Source organism: Pan troglodytes, chromosome 9 (genome assembly GCF_028858775.2).
Source record: "Pan troglodytes isolate AG18354 chromosome 9, NHGRI_mPanTro3-v2.0_pri, whole genome shotgun sequence".
Taxonomy (NCBI): domain Eukaryota; kingdom Metazoa; phylum Chordata; class Mammalia; order Primates; family Hominidae; genus Pan; species Pan troglodytes.
The window spans coordinates 59,075,253-59,101,282 of NC_072407.2; the positions used below are offsets into that span (position 1 = coordinate 59,075,253).

General features: G+C 36.7%; 1 protein-coding gene and 1 pseudogene across 1 annotated transcript; both read right to left on the minus strand.

The window, feature by feature from the left end:
• Positions 1–2,348: 2,348 nt before the first annotated feature.
• LOC112204786 (olfactory receptor 5G3-like) lies at positions 2,349–3,287 on the minus strand (annotated as a pseudogene).
• Positions 3,288–20,058: 16,771 nt separating this feature from the next.
• On the minus strand, positions 20,059–21,003 carry LOC100612075 (olfactory receptor 5G3). Its single transcript, XM_024347514.3, has one exon. The coding sequence runs from the start codon at positions 21,001–21,003 to the stop codon at positions 20,059–20,061; it is 945 nt and encodes a 314-aa protein (XP_024203282.3).
• Between the last annotated feature and the right edge of the window lie 5,027 nt (positions 21,004–26,030).

Genomic DNA, 26,030 nt, shown 5'->3' on the forward strand with positions numbered 1-26,030 from the left:
GTGTGTGACTTTTTGGTAGAATGATTTATTTTCCTTTGGGTATATACCCAGTAATGGGACTGCTAAAAGTCACAAGGTAACTCTGTTTTAAGTTCTTTGAGAAATTTTCATACTGCTTTCCATGGTAGCTGAACTTACATTCCCACCAATAGTGTAGCAGTGTTCCCTTTTCTACACAGCCTTGTCATCATCTGTTGTTTTTGACTTCTTTTTTTTTTTTTTTTTTTTTTTTTGAGATTGGATGTCACTCTATCTCCCAGGCTGGAATACTGTGGCTTGAACACACAGCTCACTGCAGCTTCAACCTCCCAGGCTCAAGTGATCCTCACGCCTCTGCTTCCCAAGAAACTGAGACTACAGACAGGGACAGGTGCCACCATACCTGGCTAATTTTCGGATATTTTTGTAGAGATAAGGTTTCACCATGTTGCTCAGGCTCATCTTGAAACTCCTGAGCTTAAGCGACCCACCCACGTTGGCCTCCCACAGTGCTGGGATTATAGGCATGAGCCATCATGTCAGGCCTAACTTTTTAATAATAATTATTCTAATTGGTGTGAGATGGTATCTCATTGTGGTTTTGATTTGCATTACTCTGATGAAAAATACTGAGCATTTTTTCATATGTTTGTTGGCTGCTTGTATGTCTTCTTTTGAGAAAGTGTCTGTCATGTCCTTTGTTCACTTTTTAATGGGGCTATTTGTTTTTCACTTGTTGATTTAAGTTCCATATGGATTATGGATATTAGGTTTTTGTCAGATGCATAGTTTGCAAATATCTTCTCCCATCCTGTAAATTGTTGTTTACTACTCTGTCAGTAGTTTCTTTTGCTGTGCAGATGTTCTTTAGTTAAATCAGGTCCTCTGGTACATCGTGGAGGTTCAATTAATGATAATTATTAATGGAATCATTCAACAAATGGAACTGGGTTAACTGATCATCAAAGAAGGCACTTTAAGAATGCTTTGGGCTGGGTGCAGTGACTCACACCTGTAATCTCAGTACTTTGGGAGGCCGAGGTAAGCAGATCACCTGAGGTCAGGAGTTCGAGACCAGCCTGGCCAACATGGTGAAACCCAGTGTTTACTAAAAATACAAAAATTAGCCAGGCGTGGTGGTGGGCACCTGTAATCCCAGCTACTCAGGAGGCTGAGACAGGAGAATCACGTGAACCCAGGAGGTGGAGGTTGCAGTGAGCTGAGATCAAGCCACTGCATACCAGCCTGGGTGACAAGAGTGAGATTCCATCTCAAAAACAAAAACAAAAAAAGAATGCTTTGATCTGCAAGTAACATTTAGATAGAATAAATTTACAATTTAATCTAACTCCTAAGGTACGCTAAATAGTAAACCCTTAAGAATCTATTTTAAAATTATTAAAGAAAATTTAACTGAGCATGGAATACTTTCATAAGCAAAGAAATATTGGGCAATATGTCAGATTTCTTGAATTGCAAGCAGCATAAATAGGAAATTCATTGCAAGAATACTGGGTAGCTCACAGGATGAATGGGAAGGTGAGAGAAACAGTATAAACAGAATAAGAGCCAAGACAGCTTTTAGTGTCCCTATGGCAGAGGCTGTACAATCAGGAGACCTAGCTGAAATGAATGAGTCTCAACCATTTTCCTACTGTGTCACTTGGCTTACAATTCAAAGGCCAGGGAGAAATAATTTTAGCTTAGGTATTTGTCTATACCATGCTGTGGGAAGTCAAGGACATCTCAGTCCCTCTAAAACTGTATTCTGTAAGTGAGAGATAATGCTCTAAAGGTAAATCCGGGTACCATTGTAAACATAGAGAACATGGATATCTACAACCAAGAAACAAGTACATATTACAGGGAAAAAATTGCGAAATATAATGCTTTACCAGAAAGTCAAATAGAAATCATATCATTAGAACTGCCATATAGTGAGAAATGGAATCATAAAGAAAAAAATCATAAAGAAAAATGTCACTTTTTTCTCTTTAAAAATTACCATTTTTGATTATCTTTTGCATGCCAAACTCAATGTTAAGTCATACATATCTTTTAAGTGTGTGTTTATGTATACATATTCAATCTGATGCATTTTTCCATTCTGTGGGTAGGTCATTCATACAGGAAAATTTGGCCAGAGCTGTTTTTGAACCAATGCCTGTCCAACTTTAATGTCCATTAAACAAATAATTTAGTATTGGCCACATATTTACCTTTCAATAAACAAATATACATTGAACTCTTACTATATACCAGATTGTAGAATCTCAAAACAAAGCAGTAAACACAAAATATCACTCAGTCCAGTGTCTTGCCTCTATTAAGTATCACTTCTCAATCTGCAGTATAATTGGTATTCTAGTTCACCTACCTATAAGAAACTTCTTTCTTTCAAACTTCTTGCTGAATGAATCTTTTACCTCCTTGTTTCTCAGGCTGTAGATAAGGGGATTCAACATGGGGATCACTGCTGTGTAGAACAGGGAAACCACTTCATTGATGTTGATAGAGAAACTAGAGCTTGGACATACACAGATAAAGAAGAGTGTCCAATACAGGATGGAGACAGCCATCAGGTGTGAAGAGCAAGTGGAGAAGTCTTTGCGTCTCGCGTCAGCAGAGTGAATTCTCAGGATGGCAATGACAATGTAAATGTAGGAGACCAAGATGATCACACCACTGAGTACTCCCAGGGCACCCACCAAGATAAAAAGTAAACATTTATTAATATGGGTATCTGCATATGCCAGGGAGAGGACAGGGAGAAGGTCACAGAAGAAGTGATTGATGATGTTTGGACCACAGTAGAGTAGGCGAAAGGTGAAAGTCGTATGGGTCATGGTGCTTATAAGGCCCACAGCATAAGGCCCACCACCAGCTGCACACAGACCTGTTGGGACATAATGAGTGTATACAACAAGGGCTTATAGATAGCCATATACCGGTCATATGCCATGGCAGCCAGAAGGAAACATTCAGTTACTACAAAATGGCCAAAAAACCATAACTGGGCAGCACAACCAAAGAGATTACTTTTTCTCCACGAAGATATCAGTCAACATCTTGGGACCAATGGCAGAAGAGGAGCAGACATCCACAAAGGACAAGTGGCAGAGAAAAAAGTACATGGGGGTCTGGAGTCGAGAATCCATCCAAATAAGAGTGAGCATTCCCAAGTTTCCCGGAACAGTGACAAGATAAACAAAGAGAAATACCAGAAAGAGAGCAATCTTGTGCTGAAAGAGATTTGTTAATCCCACGGAAAAAAATTCAGTAACCAAAGTTTGATTTCTATAGTCCATTTCTCTGATTCAACCTGTTACAAGAAAGAGAAATAATTTTATATGCAATATATTCATAATTAAGTGCTTCTTAATTTCACATCTGAATTTAACTTTTATTTAAGTTAAGTAGTACAACAGTCTTAAATTCTACTCCTGGTGTCCTACTTACTCTCTGTGAACCATTTCGGTGATACTGAACTATTTACGGAATCTCACTAGGTTCCTCAGTTTCCTTCTTGATCAAAAGAGGATTTTCTTACAGAATTAGAACTTTAGACCTAGAAGTAAACTCTGGAGACTATTTAATGTAATCTTCTAACTGTGTCAGGTTACCTTTCTAAAAACATCTGCCTTCTAACCAAGGATATTTTAAGAAACACATCATAGAAAAAGGAATTATGAAAGCAATGAATTCAGGCTGATACCTATCATCACACCAGATTAAGAGTAAATAGATATTGGCCCAGCACAGTAGCTCATACCTGTAGTCCCAGCACTTTGGGAAGCTGAGGTGGGTGGATCCCCTAAGATCAGGAGGTCAAGACCAGCCTGGCTAACAAGGAGAAACCCCATCTCTACTAAAAATACAAAAAGAATTAGATAATGTAATGCCCTTTCCAATTCACTTAGATTCTATAGCAACAGTTAATCAAATTGTCTAAAATAATGGAGGGAAGGCTGAAACAAGAGAACCTGTCTTTGGAACAGGACTCAAACAACTCAACAGTATCTTCTCTGGGATGCCTTCTCAGATCCTCCTGTATTCCTTCATATCATTGGTGTATATACCCATTAACACATTCACTCTTCATTGAATTTTGCCCGTCAAAGAAGAGACTAGTTCTTCAATATTGAGGAGGTACTATGATCCAATCAGTGTTATCAGTTTCTTGGAAAAGAAAGACAAAGAATTTAAGAAAGAAAGAGGGAACTCCTGGGCATTTATCCCAGAGAAAGGAAAACATGTCCATATAAAAACCTGTACAAGAGTATTCATAACATCTTTATTTATAATAGCCAAAAATTTGAAAAAAAATATCCTACAATAAGTGACTGGTTAAACAAACTGTGGTACAACCATACCATAGAATACTACTCAGTGATAAAGAGGAACAAACTATGATTCAGGCAACAACTAAGATAGATCTCAGGGACATTACACAGAATTGAGGAAAGTCCGTCTCAAAAGGTACAATACTCTATGATTTCACTCATTTAACATTCTCAGGATGGAAAATTATAGAGATGGAGAGCAAGTTAGTGGTTGCCAGAAATTAGGGATGGTTAAAAAAAGGGTGGTGGTGTGATTATAAAGAGTAGCACAATAGAGATATTTGTGGTGATTAGATAGTTGTGTATTCTGATTCTGGTTGTGGTTAAACAAATCTACACATGACATAAAATGATATGGAATTCTATGCATGCATCATACAATAATACTATAATTGATATCAGTTTCCTGGTTTACATTATTGTACTATAGATACATAATATATAACTTTGGAAAAACTGGAAGAAGAGTACACGGGACCTCTTTGTGCTATCTGTGTACCTCTTGGTAATCTATAATTCTTTGAAAATATAAATTTAGAACAAAATTACAATGAAAGAGAAGGGAGAAGAAGGGGGAATGAGGATGAAGGGGAAAAAGGAAAACTGAGGAAGTCAGGCATACAATTTTTATCTTGAAATATTCATAATGATTCCAACAGAGGAGAAGTAATGAAAGAAGGTCTAACAACATTCTCCTCTGATCTAAAAGTTTCAAAAGGATTTTGGTTACCTGAAAATTCATGTAATGAAAAACCACTGACTTTTTATGGTCTCAGAGGCAAAGGAGTTTGAAAAAGAAAAGGCCTGAAGAGATGTAAATTTAAGATTAATAAGGAAAATCTATTACTTTAGTAGTAAAATGTTTCAAGAATTCTACTTTTTCTAAACATAGACACTAGCCCCAGGTTATTTATATTTTCATTACTTATCATGCAAAAGAATGGAAATAGAATTTTAAGCGTCAGAATAAATTTAGGTTATGGAAAAATTTTAGAAAACTGGAACTGGAATATACACATTGATGGCCTCAGATAATTGCCTCTGTAAATGAAGTTAATGAAGCACATACACCATTAATAATTGTTACTTTTTTTTAAACTTGGTATTAAACCTGAAATCTTGTGCAAAACAATAGTTGCTGCAGAAAAGGCTATTAAGCTTTATTTTTCCCAGTCTTATACAAGCCAAAGATTGTAATAGAGAAAATTGCAATACTATACATGATTGTGATTTGGGGCCTGAGCAAAATGATAATTCAACTCAGCTGATCCAGAAGTTTCTCTTCTACTTATAATACACATTCTAGGTAAAGTGAAGTAATTACAAGCCAGAAAAGCCAAGGTTTCTTAATTCTAATATTCAATGAACCCATAAACCTTCCAGCAAATTTCACTGTCTCTATGCCAAACACAAAATTCAACTGACTTCAGTTGGGCCATTCAGTACATTTAAGTTGGGCCAATGAAACCAAAAGACACAAATATTCTATTTTTACCAAACCATCCTTCAGGGTGCTCTTAGAGATCACGTTTTTCCAGGCTTCTAAGCTTATTTTTTGCATACATGGCTTCCTGAATATAATTTGGGTGATCATTTAACTCCCCCATCTGAAGAAACTCTAGACTCTGTGTGCCTATGTCAAAGTGAATCACAAAACCCATAGTTCCTAATATTAAAATAAGTTACCCTACAAATGTAGACTTGTCCTCCTTCTCAGATTCTTCAGGTGTCCAAGAAGAGAAATAATATAGTGATACCATCTTGAAAACTGAACCTTCGAATAGCACTGTTAAAAAAGAGTTCATTGACCCAATTCTGCACAGGACACAGGAGAGATTTCTCTAAAGAGTTTTTCAGTAAATTGGCACCAACTACCTCAAGGAATCGGAAGCTCAGGGGATCAGGTCCATAGGGAGGATTTTAACGTTATTTTCTAAGAAAATAATCTTAGGAGTTTTAAGTAAAGTGTAATTGCACAAAGTATAACTATATCTCTTTCTCTCTCTCTTTGAGTCTGCCCCAAAGAGAAATTCTAGTTGTCAGCCTGCAACTGCTGCCTGAGGAACACCAGCCCTTGGCACTATGCAGATGTGAGAATTCTAAAAAGAGAGTCCTGCTTCAGAGATTACAGTCAAAAGTGGGGTCTGGGTGCACAGCAGCTCTGGGAATGCTGTGATTGGTGCAGGAGTTCTAGGCAGGTGACATCTCTGTAACCAGAAGGGTTTAAACATAGTCTCATGGGGGTGATGAATCTCAAAAGGAGGCTAAGATATGGTAAATAAAAGGAAAGTGGACTGAAGGTTTCTATGCAGCAATGAACAGCTATAAATTTGGACAGCATCTCTGCGAGACAGAGTCCACATCCACTGTATAAAAAATTTCAAATGTTAAGTCTGAAAACATATATTTGGCCTTAAACTTCATATAGATTTTAACATTAGGCAAAGGAGTTTGAATTTTTTTTCTGTAAATAATGAGGAGTCTATCAAGGTATTTCAGAAAACAGATGAAATTTATTTACACAATAGATGCCACAGGACATTAATCTTATTGTTGTTTACTGATGTGTCACATTCTTCTAAGTGGTTTGAAAGAACTAACTCAATCAAATGGCAAAGGAACCCAAAAAAGAGGATGAATAGGATATGAACAGACACTTCTCAAAAGAAGACATTTATGCAGCCAAAAAGCACATGAAAAAATGCTCATGATCACTGGCCATCAGAGAAATGCAAATCAAAACCACAATGAGATACCATCTCACACCAGTTAGAATGACAATCATTAAAAAGTCAGGAAACAACAGGTGCTGGAGAGGATGTGGAGAAATAGGAACACTTTTACACTGTTGGTGGGACTGTAAACTAGTTCAACCATTGTGGAAGACAGTGTGGCCATTCCTCAGGGATCTAGAACTAGAAATACCATTTGACTCAGCCATCCCATTACTGGGTATATACCCAAAGGAATATAAATCATGCTGCTATAAAGACACATGCACACATACGTTTATTGCGGCACTATTCACAACAGCAAAGACTTGGAACCAACCCAAATGTCCAACAATGATAGACTGGATTAAGAAAATGTGGCACATATACACCATGGAATACTATGCAGCCATAAAAAATGATGAGTTCATGTCCTTTGTAGGAACATGGATGAAGCTGGAAACCATCATTCTCAGCAAACTATTGCCAGGACAAAAAAAACCAAACACCGCATGTTCTCACTCATAGGTGGGAATTGAACAATGAGAACACATGGACACAGGAAGGGGAACATCACACACCGGGGCCTGTTGTGGGATGGGGGAAGGGGTGAGGGATAGCATTAGGAGATATACCTAATGCTAAATGACGAGTTAATGGGTGCAGCACACCAACATGGCACATGTATACATATGTAACAAACCTGCACGTTTGCACATGTACCCTAAAACTTAAAGTATAATAATAAGAAGAAGAAAAGAAAAGCCTAGGATGTCCTATCTTTCCCCCACTCACCCAGTCCACTTTGCCTTCTTGAAACCAGCAAACCAAGATCCTTCCTCAGAATCTTTGCTCTCTTTTTTCCTTCTTCTCAAAACAATTTTCTCTCCAAATAGCTGCACAATTTGTTTCATTTTATCCGAGTTTCTGCTACAATATCCTCTCATCAGAAAGGCTTTCTCCAATCATCCTTCGGAAAAGAGTATAGCTGACCCCAACTCAGCCTCGTTCACTTCATTTCTCTTTGCCCAGTTTTATTTTTGTTCAAAGTAATTGGTATTAACTAACATTGACTTGTTATTGCATTCACCTACCCCATAAGAATGAGCAGGGATTTTATAGGATTGTCAACAATATATTCCCAAGCTTCCAAAGAGTTCATTAAAAAATAAGTGCTCGATGAATATTTTCAGACAAATGAGTAAGTGAATAAATGGACAAATACTTCTAAGAGTATGGCTGTAAAAAGGGGAGTTAGGAAATTAATCTAATTTCTTTTAGGGGTTGGATCATGAGAAACCTTATCTTGCACCACATATAAATATCAACCCAAAATGGATTCAAAATTTAAAACCTCAAACTGTGAGATTAATAGAAAAAAATATAAAGGGTAAAAGCTCCATCACATTAGTCTGGGCATTATTTTTTTGTGTGTTTGTTTATTAGCCCAAAAGCACAGGCAACAGAAGCTAAACTAGACAAATTAAGTTGCAAACTACAAAGCTTCTGAACATGAAAAGAAAAAGTTATCAGTGAAAAAAAACACCCATGGATTGAGAGAAAAGATGTGAAAACCATATATCTGATCAGGTGCTTCATTTCTTCCTTATCCAAAATGTGTAAGGAACTCGCATAACTCAATAGCAAAAAAAAAAAAAAAAAAAAAAAAATGGCCAAAAAGGCTTGATAGACACTTCTCAAAACAAGACATACAGATGGCCAACAAGTATATAAAAAATATTCAACATCATTAACAATCATGAAAATGTAAACTAAAACCCCAATAAAATATCAACTGGCATCTGTTAGAATGAGTATTATCAAAATACAAAAATGACCAATATTGGTAATAATGTGGAGAAAAGATAATCCTTGTAAACTGTTGGTAGAAATGTAAATTAGGGCAGCCATAATTAAAAACAGTGTGGAAATTCCTCAAAAAACTAAAAACAGGATTATCATACATTCCAACAATGTCGCTTCTGGGCATATATCCAAAAAAATCTAAATCAATATGTTGAAGAGATATCTGCACTTCCATTTTTATTGCAGCATTATTCACCATAGCCAAGATGTGAGAGCAACTTAAGTATTGATCAATGGATGACTAGAGGAAGAAAAGTTTATATTTAGTAGTATATTCAGTCATAAAAAATAAGGAAATTTGGTGACAACATTGATGTACCTAGAAACATTATGCTAAATAAAATAAGCCAGGCACAGAAAGTTAAATACCACATGATCTCACTTACACGTGGATTCTAAAAAAAAGTCAGACTCATAGAAGTAGAGAGTAGAATGATGGCTACCGGGATCTGGAAGTAGGGGTGGGGATAAAAAGGAGATTTTGGTCAAAAGATACAATTATTCAGACTATATTAGAGTGAATACCTTTACATAGAGGACAAGAACTAAAAGATTATGAATATTATAGAATGGAAAAATACACAAGCAATGATGATATGACAATGACAACAATCAAAAGCTATCAAAAGTGAAAAACAGAATAAGAAAGAATTTGGCAGATGGAATACATCCACCCATCTTCTCATCTCATAGGAAATTTCTATCAGAAAGTATTTAAAGTTGACAGCATTCCATGTATATTTTGAAAAGGAAAAAAATTAACCACTAGAACCAACAAGAATAATACAACCTAAAAATTCTAGAATGACAACAAAAAGACACATAAGTATCCTTTTTGAACATTTTTCTTAGCCTGGAATTAACTGATAAAGTTAAAAAATGCATGATTAACCACTTGAAGAGATAAAAACATATTATAAAGTTATCAAGGGAATATATACCTTTACATAACTCCACAAAACATAAAAAAATTTACACTGTGTAGCCATTAAATTTTTTAAAGCATTAAATGATAACCTAAAGTTGATAACTACACTATGGTTATGTAAGAAAATATTCCTTTTCTTAGGAAATACATAAGAAAGTATTTAGGGATAAACAACCATAATAAATATAATACATGTAACCTACATTTAAATGTTTTTGTATGTGTGATAATATACATGTACATGGGAGTAGTGGCAAAGGAAATGGAAAATATTAACAGGAATCTGAGCAAAAAGTATATGAGTGTTCTTTGCATTATTTAAATTTATCTATCTATTCTATATTATTTCTCTAAGGTTAAGAATATTGCCATATAAAAAGTTTTAGGGAAAAGCACTTGAAAGCGAATATCATTTTTAAAAGAAAAGAGAAAACTAAGACAAAACACATTTCTAATGTGGTTGTTGCAAAATTAGTTTTTTATTACAGAGAATCAGAAAGTAAATATTTATCAATAAGGGGCAGGTCAAACAAATAGTCAAGGAGAAACAGCTATGTGTTTTTTTGTCAAATAATAGCCAATAAAATTCTTAAGAAAGCAAAAAGTGGCGCAATGTGTACAGTAAACTCTCATTTGTTTTCTTTTTACTTTCTAACTTTTATTTTAGTTTCAAGGGGTACGGGTGCAGGTTTGTTATCCTGGTAAATTACATGTCATGGATGTTTGGTGTACAGACAATTTTGTCACCCAGATAATCAGCATAATATTTGATACGTAATGTTTTAATCCTTACCCTCCTCCTACCTTCCACCATAAAATAGGCCCCAGTGTCTACTGTTCCCTTCTTTATGTCCATGTGTAGTCAGTGTTTAGATCCCACTTACACATGAGAACATGTGGTATTTGGTTTTCTGTTCCTGAATTAATTTGCTTACGATAATGGCCTCCAGCTCCATCCATGTTGCTGCGAAGAACATCTCATTTATTATGGCTGTGTCGTATTTTGTGGTGTGTAATACCAAATTTTTAAAATCCAGTCAACCATTAATGGACATCTAGGTTGATTCGATATCTCTGCTATTGTGAATAGTGCTACAATAAACATATGCACGTGTGTGTCTTTATGGTAGAACAATTCACATTTCTTTGGGTATATAATCAGTAGTGGGATATCTGGGTCGAATGGTAGTTCCATTTTACATTATTTGAGAAAGCTTCAGACTGCTTTTCACAGTGCTGAACTAATTTACATTCCCACCAGCTGTGTGTAAGTGTTCCCTTTTCTCCACAACCTTGTCAGCATTTGTTATTTTCTTTTTAATAACAGCTATTTTGACTGGTGTGAGATGGTATCACATTGTCGTTTTGATTTGCGATTCCCTAATGATTAGTGATATTTAGCACTTTTTCATATGTTTGTTTGTCACATGTATGCCTTCTTTTGAAAAGTGTCTGTTTATGTCCTTTGCCCACTTTTTAAATGGGATTTTTTGTTTGTTTGTTTGGTTGTCAATTTAAGTTTCTTATAGATTCTGGATATTAGACCTTTGTTGGATACATAGTTTGTGAATATTTTCTCCCTTTCTATAGGCTGTCTGTTTACACTGTTGACAGTTTCTTTTGCTTGTGCAGAAACTCTTTGACTTAATTAGGTCTTGCTTGTCAATATTTGTTTTTTTGGTTTTTTTGGGTTTTTTTGGCCTTTTGGCTAAGATCAAGTATAGTATCTACTCTTATCAGTTTGTTGTAATTGCTTTTGGAATCTTCATCACGAAGTCTTTGCCCAGGTTGATGTCAAAAATGTTATTTCCTAGGTTTTCTTCTTGGATTTTTATAGTTTGAGGTTTTATATTTAAGTCTTTAATCCATATTTGAGTTGATTTTTTATATTCTGAAATGTAGGGGTCTAGTTTTAATCTTCTGCATATGGCTAGCCAGTTATCCCAGCACCATTTATTGAACAGTCCTTTCCTTATTCCTTATTATTTTTGGCTTTGTTGAGATTAGGTGATTCTAGGTGTGTGGCTTTATTTCTGCTTTCTCTAACCTATTCCATTTGCTTATGTGTCTGTTTTTTGTATCAGTAGCACATTGTTTTAGTTACTATTGCCTTGTTGTATAGTTTGAGTCAGGTAATGTGATGCCTCCAGCTTTGTTCTTTTTACTTAGAATTGCTTTGGCCATTTGAGCTCTTTTTTGGTTCCAAATAAATTTTAGAATTTTTTTCTAATTCTGTGAAAAATGTCACTTGTAGCTTGATAGGAATCGCACTGAATCTGTAAATAGCTTTGGGCAGTATGGTGATTTTAACAATATTATTCTTTCTATCCATGAGCATGGAATGCCTTACCATTCGTTTGTGTAGTCTCTGATTACTTTCAGTAGCATTTTGCAATTCTTATTGTAAAGATCTTTCACCTCCCTGGTTAGCTGTATTTCTAGGTATTTTATTTTTTTGTGGCTATTGTGAATGGCACTGCATTCTTAGTTTGGCTGTCAACTTAGATGTCATTGGTGTTTAGAAATGCTACTGATTTTTGCACATTGATTTTGTATCCTGAAAGTGCTGAAGTTGTTTACCAGATCTAGTAGCATACAAAATATGAGCGTACTTAACATCTTGGGAACACCTTATCAACACAACTCAAATTGGGACAGAAAAGTTTCCCTTTTGGGTAATCATATCCCTGAATTCCTTCTACTGTTGTATATATTTGTCTCAGCATCACGGGATGAACAGCACCAAAACAAAGCTACCAGAATGGTGGGCACTCATCTTTTAGATACAGATATTACCTAGAGTAAGACTTCATTGGCATAACTGTTTTAGATGTTAACTTTAAGCAGGACTTTTAAGGAAGTATCTATACAAAATAATCAAGGTTCATAATAGTACTTCAAAGAAAATAAATATTGGTTTCTAATAATTATGTGATGAAAACAAGATTCACAATGTATGGTTTCATTTTAAGATGAAATGAACTATAATTAAGATTAATGCTTTCTTTTACAACTTCAAATGAATATTACTCATAAAATTAAAAGATCATACCTCCATAAATATTAAAGCCTATCATAGAATTGGTAGCAATTAATATTAGCTTTTTTCTTAGTCTCTCTATATAGTAAACAAACCAGTTATATTCTCCCTATTGTGCAAAGCCAAATAGTCAATGTAATTTATTTCAGATTGAGCACTTTTTAGAAAATAACTCAAGTATATTCAAAGTTAATACTTTGAAGATCATAGGAATATAAAAGAAAAATTTTAAATTCTTGCACTTTTTACCATTAGAGAGTTCTAATACAATAAAAATTGCTTTCTTTTTAACCTGTAAGAGAATAATAATGTGCAGAAAAAGTTAAGATGTTTTTGTTATGCAGGCAATAGTTGTGCTTCAGACTGGAATCTTTTTGAATTTATGTCATTTTCCTTTTAAAGAGAAATGAGAAAGAAAAAAGAACACTGTGAAATGAATAAAACATCCCAGTTGCTTTCAACTGATACATTTTTTATACAGGAACTTCTAAGCAATCACACTGTTGTCATTATAAAGTTTTTTTTGGGTGGTTGGATAGTTTTCCTTCACTCCTCTTCATCCTCTAGTAGACCCAGTAAAGTTAACTACAGAGATCTCAGGGGAATGGTACTTATAAATAGAGAGGCATATATCTCCTCTGAAGGCAGTTGTGTCTCAGCAATTTTCTTCTCATGGCCAAATTAGCTAGTCTCCGTCCATTGATAAGGATAATACATAATAAAAACAAAAAATGCGAAAAGAATTATTGAAATCTCATTTTTTTCTGCTACACAAAAATGGAGCTATAGCACTCATTGTAAACCAAACAATCTGAAAATATTCTGTGCAATACCTGTATGTGGTCAGAGTCTCCTTTGGCCTCAATCCCCTCCTCCACTCCTCTTCTTCTTTCCGCTGTCACTTCCCTTTATTTCCATAAGCAAGTATTGGTGAAATAGATCATTCAAGCATGCTGTAACTTCAATGGAAGTCCACTCTCTCATTTGTGTAACTCTTCAGAATCTACACATGCACATACACTTATACATGTTGCTATATGCAAAAAAGTTCTCAAAAAATACAACATAAATTCTGTTTGGAATGGATAGGAAGCTTATCTTGTTTACATTTCCTAGTGTACTATTTGAATTTTGTACCATGTACAATCATACTGTATTATAAAAATACACTTTAAAATATAAAAATACTTTAATGTAATAAGTTGTATGAAGTTTTTAATCAAATGAAAGGTATTTATATCAATGGATAGAAATCAGAATATAAAATAGCATGTACAGTATATCCATTCACAGAAAAGACTCACAAATTAGGACCAAAACTTCCATTTTATGAATGTCTTCTCCAAACTTGTAAATTCTCTTTACTGCCACCCTTTTGCAAAAACATAAGTAATAATACTATTCCCCAACCACCGACCAAGAAGAAACTCATTTCTTTAAGCCAAAATATGAATATTGATATTCCCAGCAGTTTATTTGAATCAGATTTGTATATTCTCCTGACCCACACACAGTCATTCAAAATGAAATGTGGTCACTTTCTCACTGGGCAGGGTCAGTGCATGATGCAACTGTTTCTCCCATTACTAGCAGAGAATAAGAAGGTTAAAATCAGCTCCTGACTAAATGACTGTCCCTAGATAAAGTATAGATGAAAACTATTTCCATTTGTTGCAATGATCAGTATAGCAAACTCCGTTTGTGCCTCTCTCTTATCATTTCAGTGCACTTCAGTTCCATCTTCAACTGCTAACACCAGAGGTTTTTGTGTGTGGATTTGTGTGTGTGTGTGAGGATTTATCTTTCTGCCACTTTTCTACCTGCCTAACAAGCCGGGAGTGGCAGAAAATGAACACTTTCCAGGAGCAGCTCTCAACCAAAGACTGGCTTATGTAAACATTTCTTGACTCAGGCCCTCTCAGGTGGGAATACTCTGATTCTTGTGTTTTATGCACTGGCACCCAGAGATCTCCAGCACTGGCAGTGCTCAGTTGACCACTGCAGTGATCTTCTCATTAACACTTTAAATAGTTCAATAAATAGCTGTGTATTACATAGAATCCAAAAGGTAACCACTAGAAGAGATAAGAACTGATTACCATGTTTCTAAATTATCAAGTGGAATACGCACCTTTATACCATCACTCCCAAAATAAATATAGGAAACTCCTCCAGAGAGTATTAATTTCTTTCCATTCATTATCTCACTTCTAACTTCCCTGTCAGTGTTTTAGTTGCTTCCCAAATAAACTATTATCAACCAATGCTTGCACTTGAATCTTTTCCTCAAGGTTTGTTTCCTGGAAAACTCAACTAAGATGCCTCTTACCAGAGTGACCCTTAAGGTGCAGATTATTGGGATGTAATTCTGGAATCAAATTACTCACTGGAAAGATGGCAACAATACCCATTGCTGATGGAACAGAATGGTAATAACCATGGGCATGCCTTAGCATCTCAGTTACCAAGACTCACCTGCAGTGAATTGGGATAAGGTGCAAGTGAGAGATGTATGTTGACTTATGCAACATGAGAAATATGGGGAGCAACAATAATTATTAAACTATGAAATTAATTTACATTAAATGTCTTTAATATGCTCAACGATGAAAACAGACTCAAATAGGACAATTTTCAACTCGGGCATGGTGTCAAAATCAGAAAGGCAATGTTCAAAAAACATTCATCTGCAATTAGAGACCAGACTGCATGAAAACTCAACCCAGACTGCATGAGAACTCAATCAGATTTGTATATTACAGATGTTATACATCTTGTACCAGGTTGCAAGAAGTAATAATAAAAAAGCTAAATTCAAAGCCTCTTTAGAGCCACAGAACTCTGACAGGGGAAAAGCTGAACACTGAGAATTGGGACTAAGACATCGGTGTGAATGTGCTTGAGATTTTCCAGTACCCTTGAAACCTTGAACCTGCAGAAGTAGTCCTGTTCCCCTTGCCGGAAGGCAGCAGCCTTCCTTTGCTTAGAGAGAATAAAGAGGCCTCACATGGGTCAGAGCATTCACAAGAGAGTAATTTCTTTTCTCAGGATGTAGTCTTTCTTCCCCTCATGGCTCTTAGACTTAGCAACCAGGGTCAAGGCTTAGAATCATGAGGTGTGATGACTAAGGAGAATTGGCTCTACTTTAAGAGGAAAATGATTACCCACCAGGAGTTCAAAGAATTGGCTAAAATGTGCCACAAGAACAAGGAGAACATATGAAAGCATATATTAATATCTTGAGGGTAATTCTAGGACTGGGGAAATAAAAAGCTGAGTAGGGGAAATTTTTCTGACATAGGAGAACCTCAGTGACTCAGAAATTAGCTTGCAGGCAGGACACCAGAAGCTGATTCTAACGCACTGTTAGGATGGCTCTTTGAATTTTGGAAAAAATAACAGCATGCAGTAAAAGAGGTAGGGATGCCATTATTGCCATGCAGAGTGTTAAAGAAAAGGCCCAAATGCTCAAAGAGGTAGAGATGCTTAAAAAGGATTTATTACACAAGACCAAAGAAGCTACAGATGCATGTATTCCTGAGAAGACCCAAAGGACACTTTTTCCACTAAAGCAATAAAGAGAAGCACTAGAGAGCCACCAGCTTGGTGAAAAGCTCAGTGGTTTGAGATGCTGCTATGGATCTAGGCTTCCTAGAGTCACTGGAGATGATAGGATTCCAGAACACTTGAATTGGAAATTAATGCCACCACTAAAGACATAAAAGATCTAGCAGCAGTTGTCTCTTTTCCCTCTCTATTTAATTCATCAGCCTGGACCCTGAAGACCCATATGTTTTCTAGAGAATGAATATAGACTGCCTCGAGTTCAGCCAAGTAGTAGCCCCAATAGCAGTGTTATACTAAACACAGAATCATTTAAAAGGTCTCCAGTATATGATACAGTCAGTGATTTGGGGAATGAATTATTTTCTGTTGCGGTTAGAAAAGAGGATCAGAAATGACTTACATTCATGTGAGATGAACGATACTGTATTCACTTTCAATTATGTCTCAAGACTATGTTAGTTTTCCTGCCCAAGGAAATATAGACTGAAGATATTGTCCACCTAAGCATTTCTCAAAACATCATACTGATTTATTACATTGATAACATCATAATGACAGAGCAAGTTACACAAGTAGTTACTAGAATATTGGAGATCTTGGTAAAGCACATGTGCTACAGGGGGTATGAGATAAACCATATTAAGATTTGGGAATTTGGACACTTAGGGAAAGCTTTTGCAGGTTCAGTGCTTAGGGGAATACTAGAATAACTCCTTTGAAGTGAAGATCACAGAGGCAGTGTCTTGGTAGGACCCTGGGTTTTGGAAGCAACACATTCCACAGCTAAGAATATTGTTCCAACCCCTATACCAAGTGACACAAAGGCTGCTAGTGTTAACTGGAATCTGCTGCAGGAAAGGGCTCTGCAGCAGATCCCAGTTGCAGTCCAAGCAGCCCTGCCACTTGAGCCACGTGATGTACAACAGATGTTATGATGTTGAAGGTTGCAGTAGAGGGAAAAGAAGCAGTGTGGAGCTTATTACAAGACTCAGTGGGAATCTGCCGTTTGACATTTGAATGCATTCTTAAGTAAATGTGTTTATATTATACATCATTCTAATGGACATGTCTCACTTTATGTTTTTTTTGCTAATGACTTATTACTTGCCATTTATTTTATATTTATTTTAGACTGTGGAAATGATGTTAGACAAAAAGCAAATTTGAATGATTATCTTATTCGAGTTCAAAATGGGTTGTAAAGCAGCAGAGACAACTCTCAACACCAACAATGCATTTGGCCCAGGAACTGCTAACAGATGTACAGTGCAGCAGTGGTTCAAGAAGTTTTGCAAAGGAGACAAGAGCCTTGAAGATAAGGAGCATAATGGCCGGCAATCAGAAGTTGGCAATTACCAAGAGAGAGCAATCATCAATGCTGATCTTACAACTACACAAGAAGTTGCCAAAAAGCTTGATGTCAACCATTCTACAGTCATTGAGCATTTGAAGCAGATTGGAAAGGTAAACAAGCTCAATACATGGGTGCCTCATGAGCTGAGGAAAAATTTTTTAAAAATGTCTTTTTGAAGTGTTGTCTTCTCTTGCTCTACACAATAACAAACCATTTCTCAATCGGATTGTGAGGTGCAACAAAAAGTGGATTTTATATGTCAGTCGGCAATGACCAGCTCAGTGGTTGGACTGAGAAGAAGCTCTAAAGCGCTTCCCAAAACCAAACTTGCACCAAAAAAAGGTCATGGTTGACAGAGCAGGAGCACCATTATCTCAGACAAACACTGCTACTTTAAGTTCCAGCTCCCTTTCTAGCTTCACAGATTCCAAGGAATCACTTCTCTTCTAACTACAAGCAGCCAGAAAAGAGCAGACAGTAAAACACAGATAACACAGCTCAGGTGCAGAGGAGGGTGGGGAGGAAGTCTCTTGGGTAACTGCCAAACTTCACGCTCATACAATGGGGCCCCAGTAATAAGCACATTCCTTTCCTTTCAGGTCCACTAAGATAGGGAAGCTAAAGGCAGACTCGGGCGAGGTGCTTGCAGCTGCAGAAAGGTGTATGGGAACTGACACACAACTTTCCCTCCCAGATAAGCACAACAAAGAGACACAGAAGCAGTCCAAGCCTCTAATAAACTCTCCCACCCTGAATCCTTAAAAACTCTTAGTCTGTAAGAGAGTGAAGCTTTTGACCTAACTCAGTCTGAAGTCCCTCCCATGTTTGTTTTCCGAAATAAACCATTAACTGTCAAGCCACCCTTTGTGTTTCTCTCCTCTTTATTTAATTCTTACAATGGTTGCTGTTATGTGGTCTGCCACCAGTCAGATCCACTACAGCTTTCTGAATCCCGGTGAAACCATTACATGCTGAGAAGTATGCTCAGCAAATCAATGAGATGCAGTGAAAACTGCAATGCCTGCAGCTGGCACTGGTCAACAAAAAGGACCCAATTCTTCTCCACAACAATGCCAAACACATGTTGTACAACCAATGCTTCAAAACTTGAATGAATTGGGCTACAAAGTTTTGCCTCATCCCCTATATTCACCTGAGCTCTCACCAATCAACTACCACTTCTTCGAACATCTTGACAACTTTTCGCAGGAAAAACACTTCCACAACAAGCAGGTTGCAGAAAATGCTTTCCAAGAGTTTGTTGAATCTCAAAGCAGGTTTTTTTTTTTTTTTCTGAGATGAAGTCTTGCTCTGTTGCCCAGGCTGGAATGCAGCGGTGTGATCTCAGCTCACTGCAACCTCCACCTCCCAGGTTCAAGTGATTCTCCTGCCTCAGCCTCCCAAGTAGCTGGGACTACAGGCACGTCCCACCACACCTGGCTAATTTTTTGTATTTCTAATAGACACAGGATTTCACCATGATATCCAGGATGGTCTCAATCTCCTGACCTCGTGATCTGCTTGCCTCGGACTCACAAAGTGCTGGGATTACAGGTGTGAGCCACCATGCCCAGCCAAAGCACAGATTTTTATGCTACAGGAATAAACAAACTTATTTCTCGTTGGCAAAAATATGTTAATTGCAATGTTTCCTATTTTGATTAATGAGGTTGTGTTTGGGCCTAGTTATAATAATTCAAAATTCATAGTTCAAAACCACAATTACTTTTGCACCATCCTAAATATATATTTTTAGCAATTTGCATTCTCATTTTTGTGAATTGCCTATTCATGAGTTGGCCCATTTATCTTTGTTTTTCTCTTTGATCGACTGTGAATTTGGGCATTTTCTTTGGATATTAGGGATATTGATTGCTTAGCACAGGTACACAACTATTTTCTCTCATTTTATTATTTGTCTTTTAACATTGTATGTAGTGCTTTGATCTTTTCTTTATAACTTTTCATTTTTATATCTGGGTTCAAAAGTATTCACACACTCAAGATTTTTCAAATGTTCACTTACATTTTCTTCTAGTATATTTTTATATTTATATTCTCAGTCTATCTTTATATTTATTTTGAGATTCTCATTATGTCACAGAAAATAAGACTGAGGCAGAAAAATATTTTAAAGCTTATCCATTTTTAAATAATCTATGACCTGTCAGAATCAGTACTCACATGCAGCTTCTGGTTCTCAGTCCAGTTTTGTTTTTATTACATATTTTGCACCAACATCTATGCTACAACACAAATAGAATTCTCTTTTACCTACCTATAATAAATTTTTTCCTCTCAATTTTTCTTCTGAATGCATCTTTCACTTCCTTATTCCTCAAGCTGTAAATAAGGGGGTTAACCATGGGGATTACCACAGTATAAAATAGAGAAATCACTTTATTGATACCCAGGGAGGAACTTGAACTTGGCCAAACATAAATCAAGAAAAGAGTCCCATACAGGATGGAGACAGCCGCAAGGTGAGAAAAACAGGTGAAGAAAGCTTTTTGCTTCCCATCAGCAGTCTGGATCTTCAAGATGGTCATCAGGATGCAAATATAGGAGACCATGATGATCAGACCACTGAGTACTCCTATAGCTCCAGCCAAGACAAACAGCACAAATTTATTCACCCAGGTGTCTGCACATGCTAGGGAAAGCAGTGGAAAAATATCACAGAAAAAGTGATTGATAATATTTGAACCACAAAAGGGTAAGCAAAAAGTGAAAATTGTATGAGTCATGGTGCTTATAAGAGCCATGGCATAAAGCCCTACCACCAGCTGCATACAGACCTGCTGAGACATAATGAGCGTACACAACAAGGGCTTGCAGATGGCCACATACTGGTCATATGCCATGGCAGCCAGGAGAAAACACTCAGCTGCCTCAAAGAGACCAAAGAACCACATCTGTGCAGCACAACCCAGAAAAGTGATGTCTTTTTTCTCTGCAAAGATATTACACAGCATCTTAGGCGCAACAGAAGAAGAGGAACAAATATCTACAAAGGACAAGTGCCTAAGAAAAAAGTACATAGGAGTGTGGAGTCTGGGATCAATCCATATGAGAGTGATCATCCCCAAGTTACCTCCCAGGGTGATAAGATAAACAAAGAGAAACATGAAGAAGAGAACAATCTTCTGATAGGGATGATCTGTGAGGCCCAATAAGAGAAATTCAGTCACTACTGTCTGGTTCTTATCTTCCATTGGTTCCATTGGTTCATTGTAATCTGTCATAAGAAAGAGGAATTATTTTTATTACAAAGGAAATCAATGATTAATAGCTACAAATAGTATTTGAAGCTAATGATAGATTATTTTAAACAGGGTTATAAGAGACAATTGTGAAATAGTGTTGGTCTGGGAGATACTCCTAGATACTAGATGTGAGCAGTTGTGCAAAGATCCTGTGTAAATGTGAACAATTTACTCTTTATCTCTTTGGATCCTATACACTCTCCCACCAAGAGCCATCCAATTGTGGCTCACATCTGTAGTCCCAGCTACTCAGGAGGCTGAGGAAGGAGGATCACTTGAGCCCATGTGTTCAAGGTTGCTGTGAGCTGTGATCCCACCACTGCACTCCAGCTTGTGTAACAGAGTAAGATCCTGTCTCTAAAAAACAGAAAATAGTCATCCAACTATATGACCTAAAATGCCCTCAGATTATAAAATTATATTTGAAATGAGAATTATTTTACTCTCCATATTCCATGTCACCATATAATGAGATAATAAACCCACTTAGGAATACCCTAAAGATGTGAAGAGTGAAGGATATGAACAGACACTTCTCAAAAGAAGACATTTATGCAGCCAAAAAACACATGAAAAAATGCTCATCATCACTGGCCATCAAAGAAATGCAAATCAAAACCACAATGAGATACCATCTCACACCAGTTAGAATGACAATCATTAAAAAGTCAGGAAACAACAGGTGCTGGAGAGGATGTGGAGAAATAGGAAGACTTTTACACTGTTGGTGGAACTGTAATCTAGTTCAAGCATTGTGGAAGTCAGTGTGGTGATTCCTCAGGGATCTGGAACTAGAAATACCATTTGACCCAGCCATCCCATTACTGGGTATATACCCAAAGGATTATAAATCATGCTGCTATAAAGACACATGCACACGTATGTTTATTGTGGCACTGTTCACAATAGCAAAGACTTGGAACCAACCCAAATGTCCAACAATGATAGACTGGATTAAGAAAACGTGGCACATATACACCATGGAATACTATGCAGCCATAAAAAATGATGAGTTCATGTCCTTTGTAGGGACATGGATGAAGCTGGAAACCATCATTCTCAGCAAACTATCGCAAGGACAAAAAGCCAAACACCACATTGTCTCACTCATAGGTGGGAACTGAACAATGAGAACACATGGACACAGGAAGGGAAACATCACACACCGGGGACTGTTGTGGGGTGGGGGGAGTGGGGAGGGATAGCATTAGGAGATATACCTAATGCTAAATGACAAGTTAATGGGTGCAGCACACCAACATGGCACATGTATACATATGTAACAAACCTGCACGTTGTGCACATGTACCCTAAAACTTAAAGTATAATAATAATAAAATTTAAAAAAATAAATACTTAGAAAAAATCTAAAAAAAAAAATAATAAAATCTGCAATCAGAGCATTCACCCTAAAAAAAAAAAAAAAAGAAAAGAAAACAAAACCAATGAGAAGTTCAGATCCTAACATTAGATGTCAGGGAAAATACAAGCAGGGGAGTTCTTATTCTTTTTAAATGATTAGTAACATCCTAATGTTATTAAGGCATAATTCATAAGTGTATTTATCACTCTTTTCCCTATTCTCCCTTATATAAGGACGTGGAAATGATAATACACTTAACAAAAAGGTTGCTTATTGAAAATTAGTAAAAATAAATTTTAGTTGTTCATATTTATAAAGACCTGCCCTCAGATCTATGACAGATCTGAGGTCAAAAGAGGCATCAGGAATCAAGAATATAAGATGATAGATTGAGAAGGAAGGACAGGGGCTAGAAATTTCTCTCAACCTTGTAATTCCAATAAAGGAAGATGATGCCATGGGAGGAATTGAGTGACCCTCCCTGCCTTTGAGATCAGGTGATCTGGCAAATGTTGTACAGAAACTTGTGATGGAAATTACATAGAAAATTAAGATCTGTTGAGCTAAAGTAACACATAATTATTTTACATGCTTTCCTATATTTTATGTAAATATTTTAAGGCACTTATCCTGGAGTCTGTGAGGCAATATCAATCATAGTAATAATATGTGAAATGTCAAATGCTTAATACTTTATACAGGGAAAACCTTCAAGAAAATACTATGTTTGTGACACATTTGTCAAGAAATAACAAATAAAACTCCTTAAAATTTCTAGAAGAAGACAATCTTGTAGGATGATTTATGAAAAAAAGAACCTGGTTTATAAAACACCATCACTTCAATTAATATCCTGTGTGGATAAAATACAAACAGCATACCATTCTTGAATTAAATACTAATTAATGTGTGAAACTTAGTATATACTCTCAAACAGTTAATAAATAGTCACTGCATCTATCTGATTTATGATAATTTTATCATTATCATGATTGTTTGCTTCATGCTATTGTGGAATGTATTTTCAGCAGTCACAAGGACAATTTTAGGCTTACATTAAGAGTATTATCCATTGCAGAAGTGTTTCTGTTTATCCATATTCAAATATGTCAAGATTGGTGTGTGGGGATAAGAGGTATACAGACTGATTCTAGTTTTAGTCCAAATACTACTTATTTATTTACTCGATTGTAATTCATTTTGAGTTTTCTATAAAATAAAGAGGATGTTCTGTATGCTTTTCAATATCTAACATTCCATGGTCTTAGAATTCTTCATGAACATTACAGTGCCTTTCTCTTTTTTCATTTTACAGAATTATTTTATGTAATTATTTTATTTTTAATTTGCAAATAAAATTGTTTCTATTTCTTAGGTACAACATGATGTTTTGAAATTTGTATTCATTGTAAAATGGCTAAATCAGACTAATTAACATATGCATTGCCTCACATATTTATCATTTTTTGTTGGGAGAACACTTAAAATCTCTCTTAGCAACTTTTAGGAATATAAAACATTGTTACCAACAATATCTCCATATTATTTTTAAAAAACAGGAAATTCAGTTGTTTCATTTCACAAAGATGTGAACAAAATGCCAATGTCTGCTCTCTTTAGAGAAACTGAGGTGGAAGGTCATGTTCCCAAAGTTCAAACTAATCCTGAGGTTCTTCTACCAAAGGTTGCCTCTACCAAAAAGTTTATGTTTTCCAAATGCAGTTTACTCACTTTTTTATGTATCTCCTTTAACTGCTTCAAAGCAAACGATCATTTTCTATTAGTAAGAATGGAAGATGCAGCTCCCTCCATGGTGGTAACCGTTTTCAAGAAGTATTAATTTCCAGGTACCTGATGAGGAAGACAAATTCCTCATATTGATGAGCCTAGGTTAAAGAGATACTTTTTGACCCACACATTCATTCACCTACTGCACAAAATAAGTGACATTTTTAAGGAGTTTTCAGTAATTTAGAATCAGGTCCCCAAAGAACTTAAACCTCAAGAGCTTACACCTGAAGGGACAAAATTAAACTGGTATCAGTAGCATTGGGACAAAGTAGTATCTCCTTATTGTATCTTAAAGAGAAGATTCCCAAGAAAACTCTGTATGTGTGTGTGTATGCACGTGTGTTTGTGTGTGTGTGTGTGTGTGCCCCTTTGGGATTCTCCTTGCCAAAGAGAGACCACTTTTACATCAGTGGAAAATGATGCATTGAGGAGTAAGCACAAGCTGGGATGAGGTAGTTTGCTGGCTGGATTCTCACCCTGCAAATCTCCTCCAACTCAGAGCTCTGCTCTGGTTGTATCTGAAATACAAAAGATACAGAGCTCTGCTCTGGTTTTGTATCTGAAATACAAAAGAAGCATGTCCAACATCCAGGGCACACTGCTGCAAGGAGTGAGCTCCCAGGTCTTGGGCAACTCTACCTACCCCTGTTGCTTTGTAAGGTTCAGTCCCCACAGTTGCTTTCAGGGGTTGGAGTTGAACGCCTGTGGCTTTTTCAGATGCAGTGTGCAAGCTCCTGGTGGATCTACCATTCAAGGGTCTAGAGGACTGTGGCTCACTTCTCAGAGCTCCATTAGGCAGTGCCCCATTGGGGACTTTTTGTGGGGCTCCAACCCCACATTTCCTCTTGGCACTGCCCTAGTAGATGTTTCCTGTGAGGGCGCCATCCCTGTTGAAGGCTTCTGCCTGGGCACCCAGGCTTCCTCATAAATCCTCTGAAATCTAGGTGGAGACTACCAACTGTTCTTTACTCTTACATTATGTGCACCATAAAGTTTAACACCACATGGAAGCCACCAAGGCTTATGGCTTGCATTCCCCAAAGTGGCAACCCAAGCTGTAGCTGGGTCCCTTTGAGCTCTGGCTAGAGCTGGAGTTGCAGTAGCCAGAATGCAGAGAACAGTGTCCTGAGGCTTTGCAGGGCAGTAGGGCCCTTGACCATTCCCATTAAAACATTCTTTCCTCCTTAGTCTCTGGGCTGTGATGGAAGGGACTATTGCCAAAGTTTCTGAGATGCCTATCCGGCCTTTCCCTGTTATCTTTCCCTTTTAGTTATGCAAATATCTCTAGCAACTGGTTGCTCCACAGCCTGCCTGGATTCCTCTTCCCAAAAGCTTTTTCTTTCTCTGCTACATGACCAGGCTGCAAATTTTCCAAACATTTATGTTCTGCTTCCCTTTTAATTATAAGTTCCATTTTAGTTTTTTGCTCCTGCATCTGAGCATAGGCTGTTAGAAGAAGCCATATCACTTCTCGAACACTTCTAGAAATTGTTTTCATCTGCATCACTCTCAAGTCCAAACTTCTACACAACCCTACAAAGAATGCAGCCAAGCTCTTTGCTAAGGCATAGCATGTGTGATCTTTGCTCCAGTTCCCAATAAGTTCCTCATTTCTATCTGAGACCTCATCAGCCTGGACTTCATTGCCCATATTACTATCAGCATTTTGATCACAACCATTTTATGAGTCTCTAGGAAGTTCCAAACTTTCCTTCAACTTCCTATCTTCCTCTGAGCTCTTCCCACTTCGAAAGTCACTTCCACATTTTCAGATGTTATCACAATGCCCTACTTTTCAGTACCAACTTTCTGTATTAGGTCA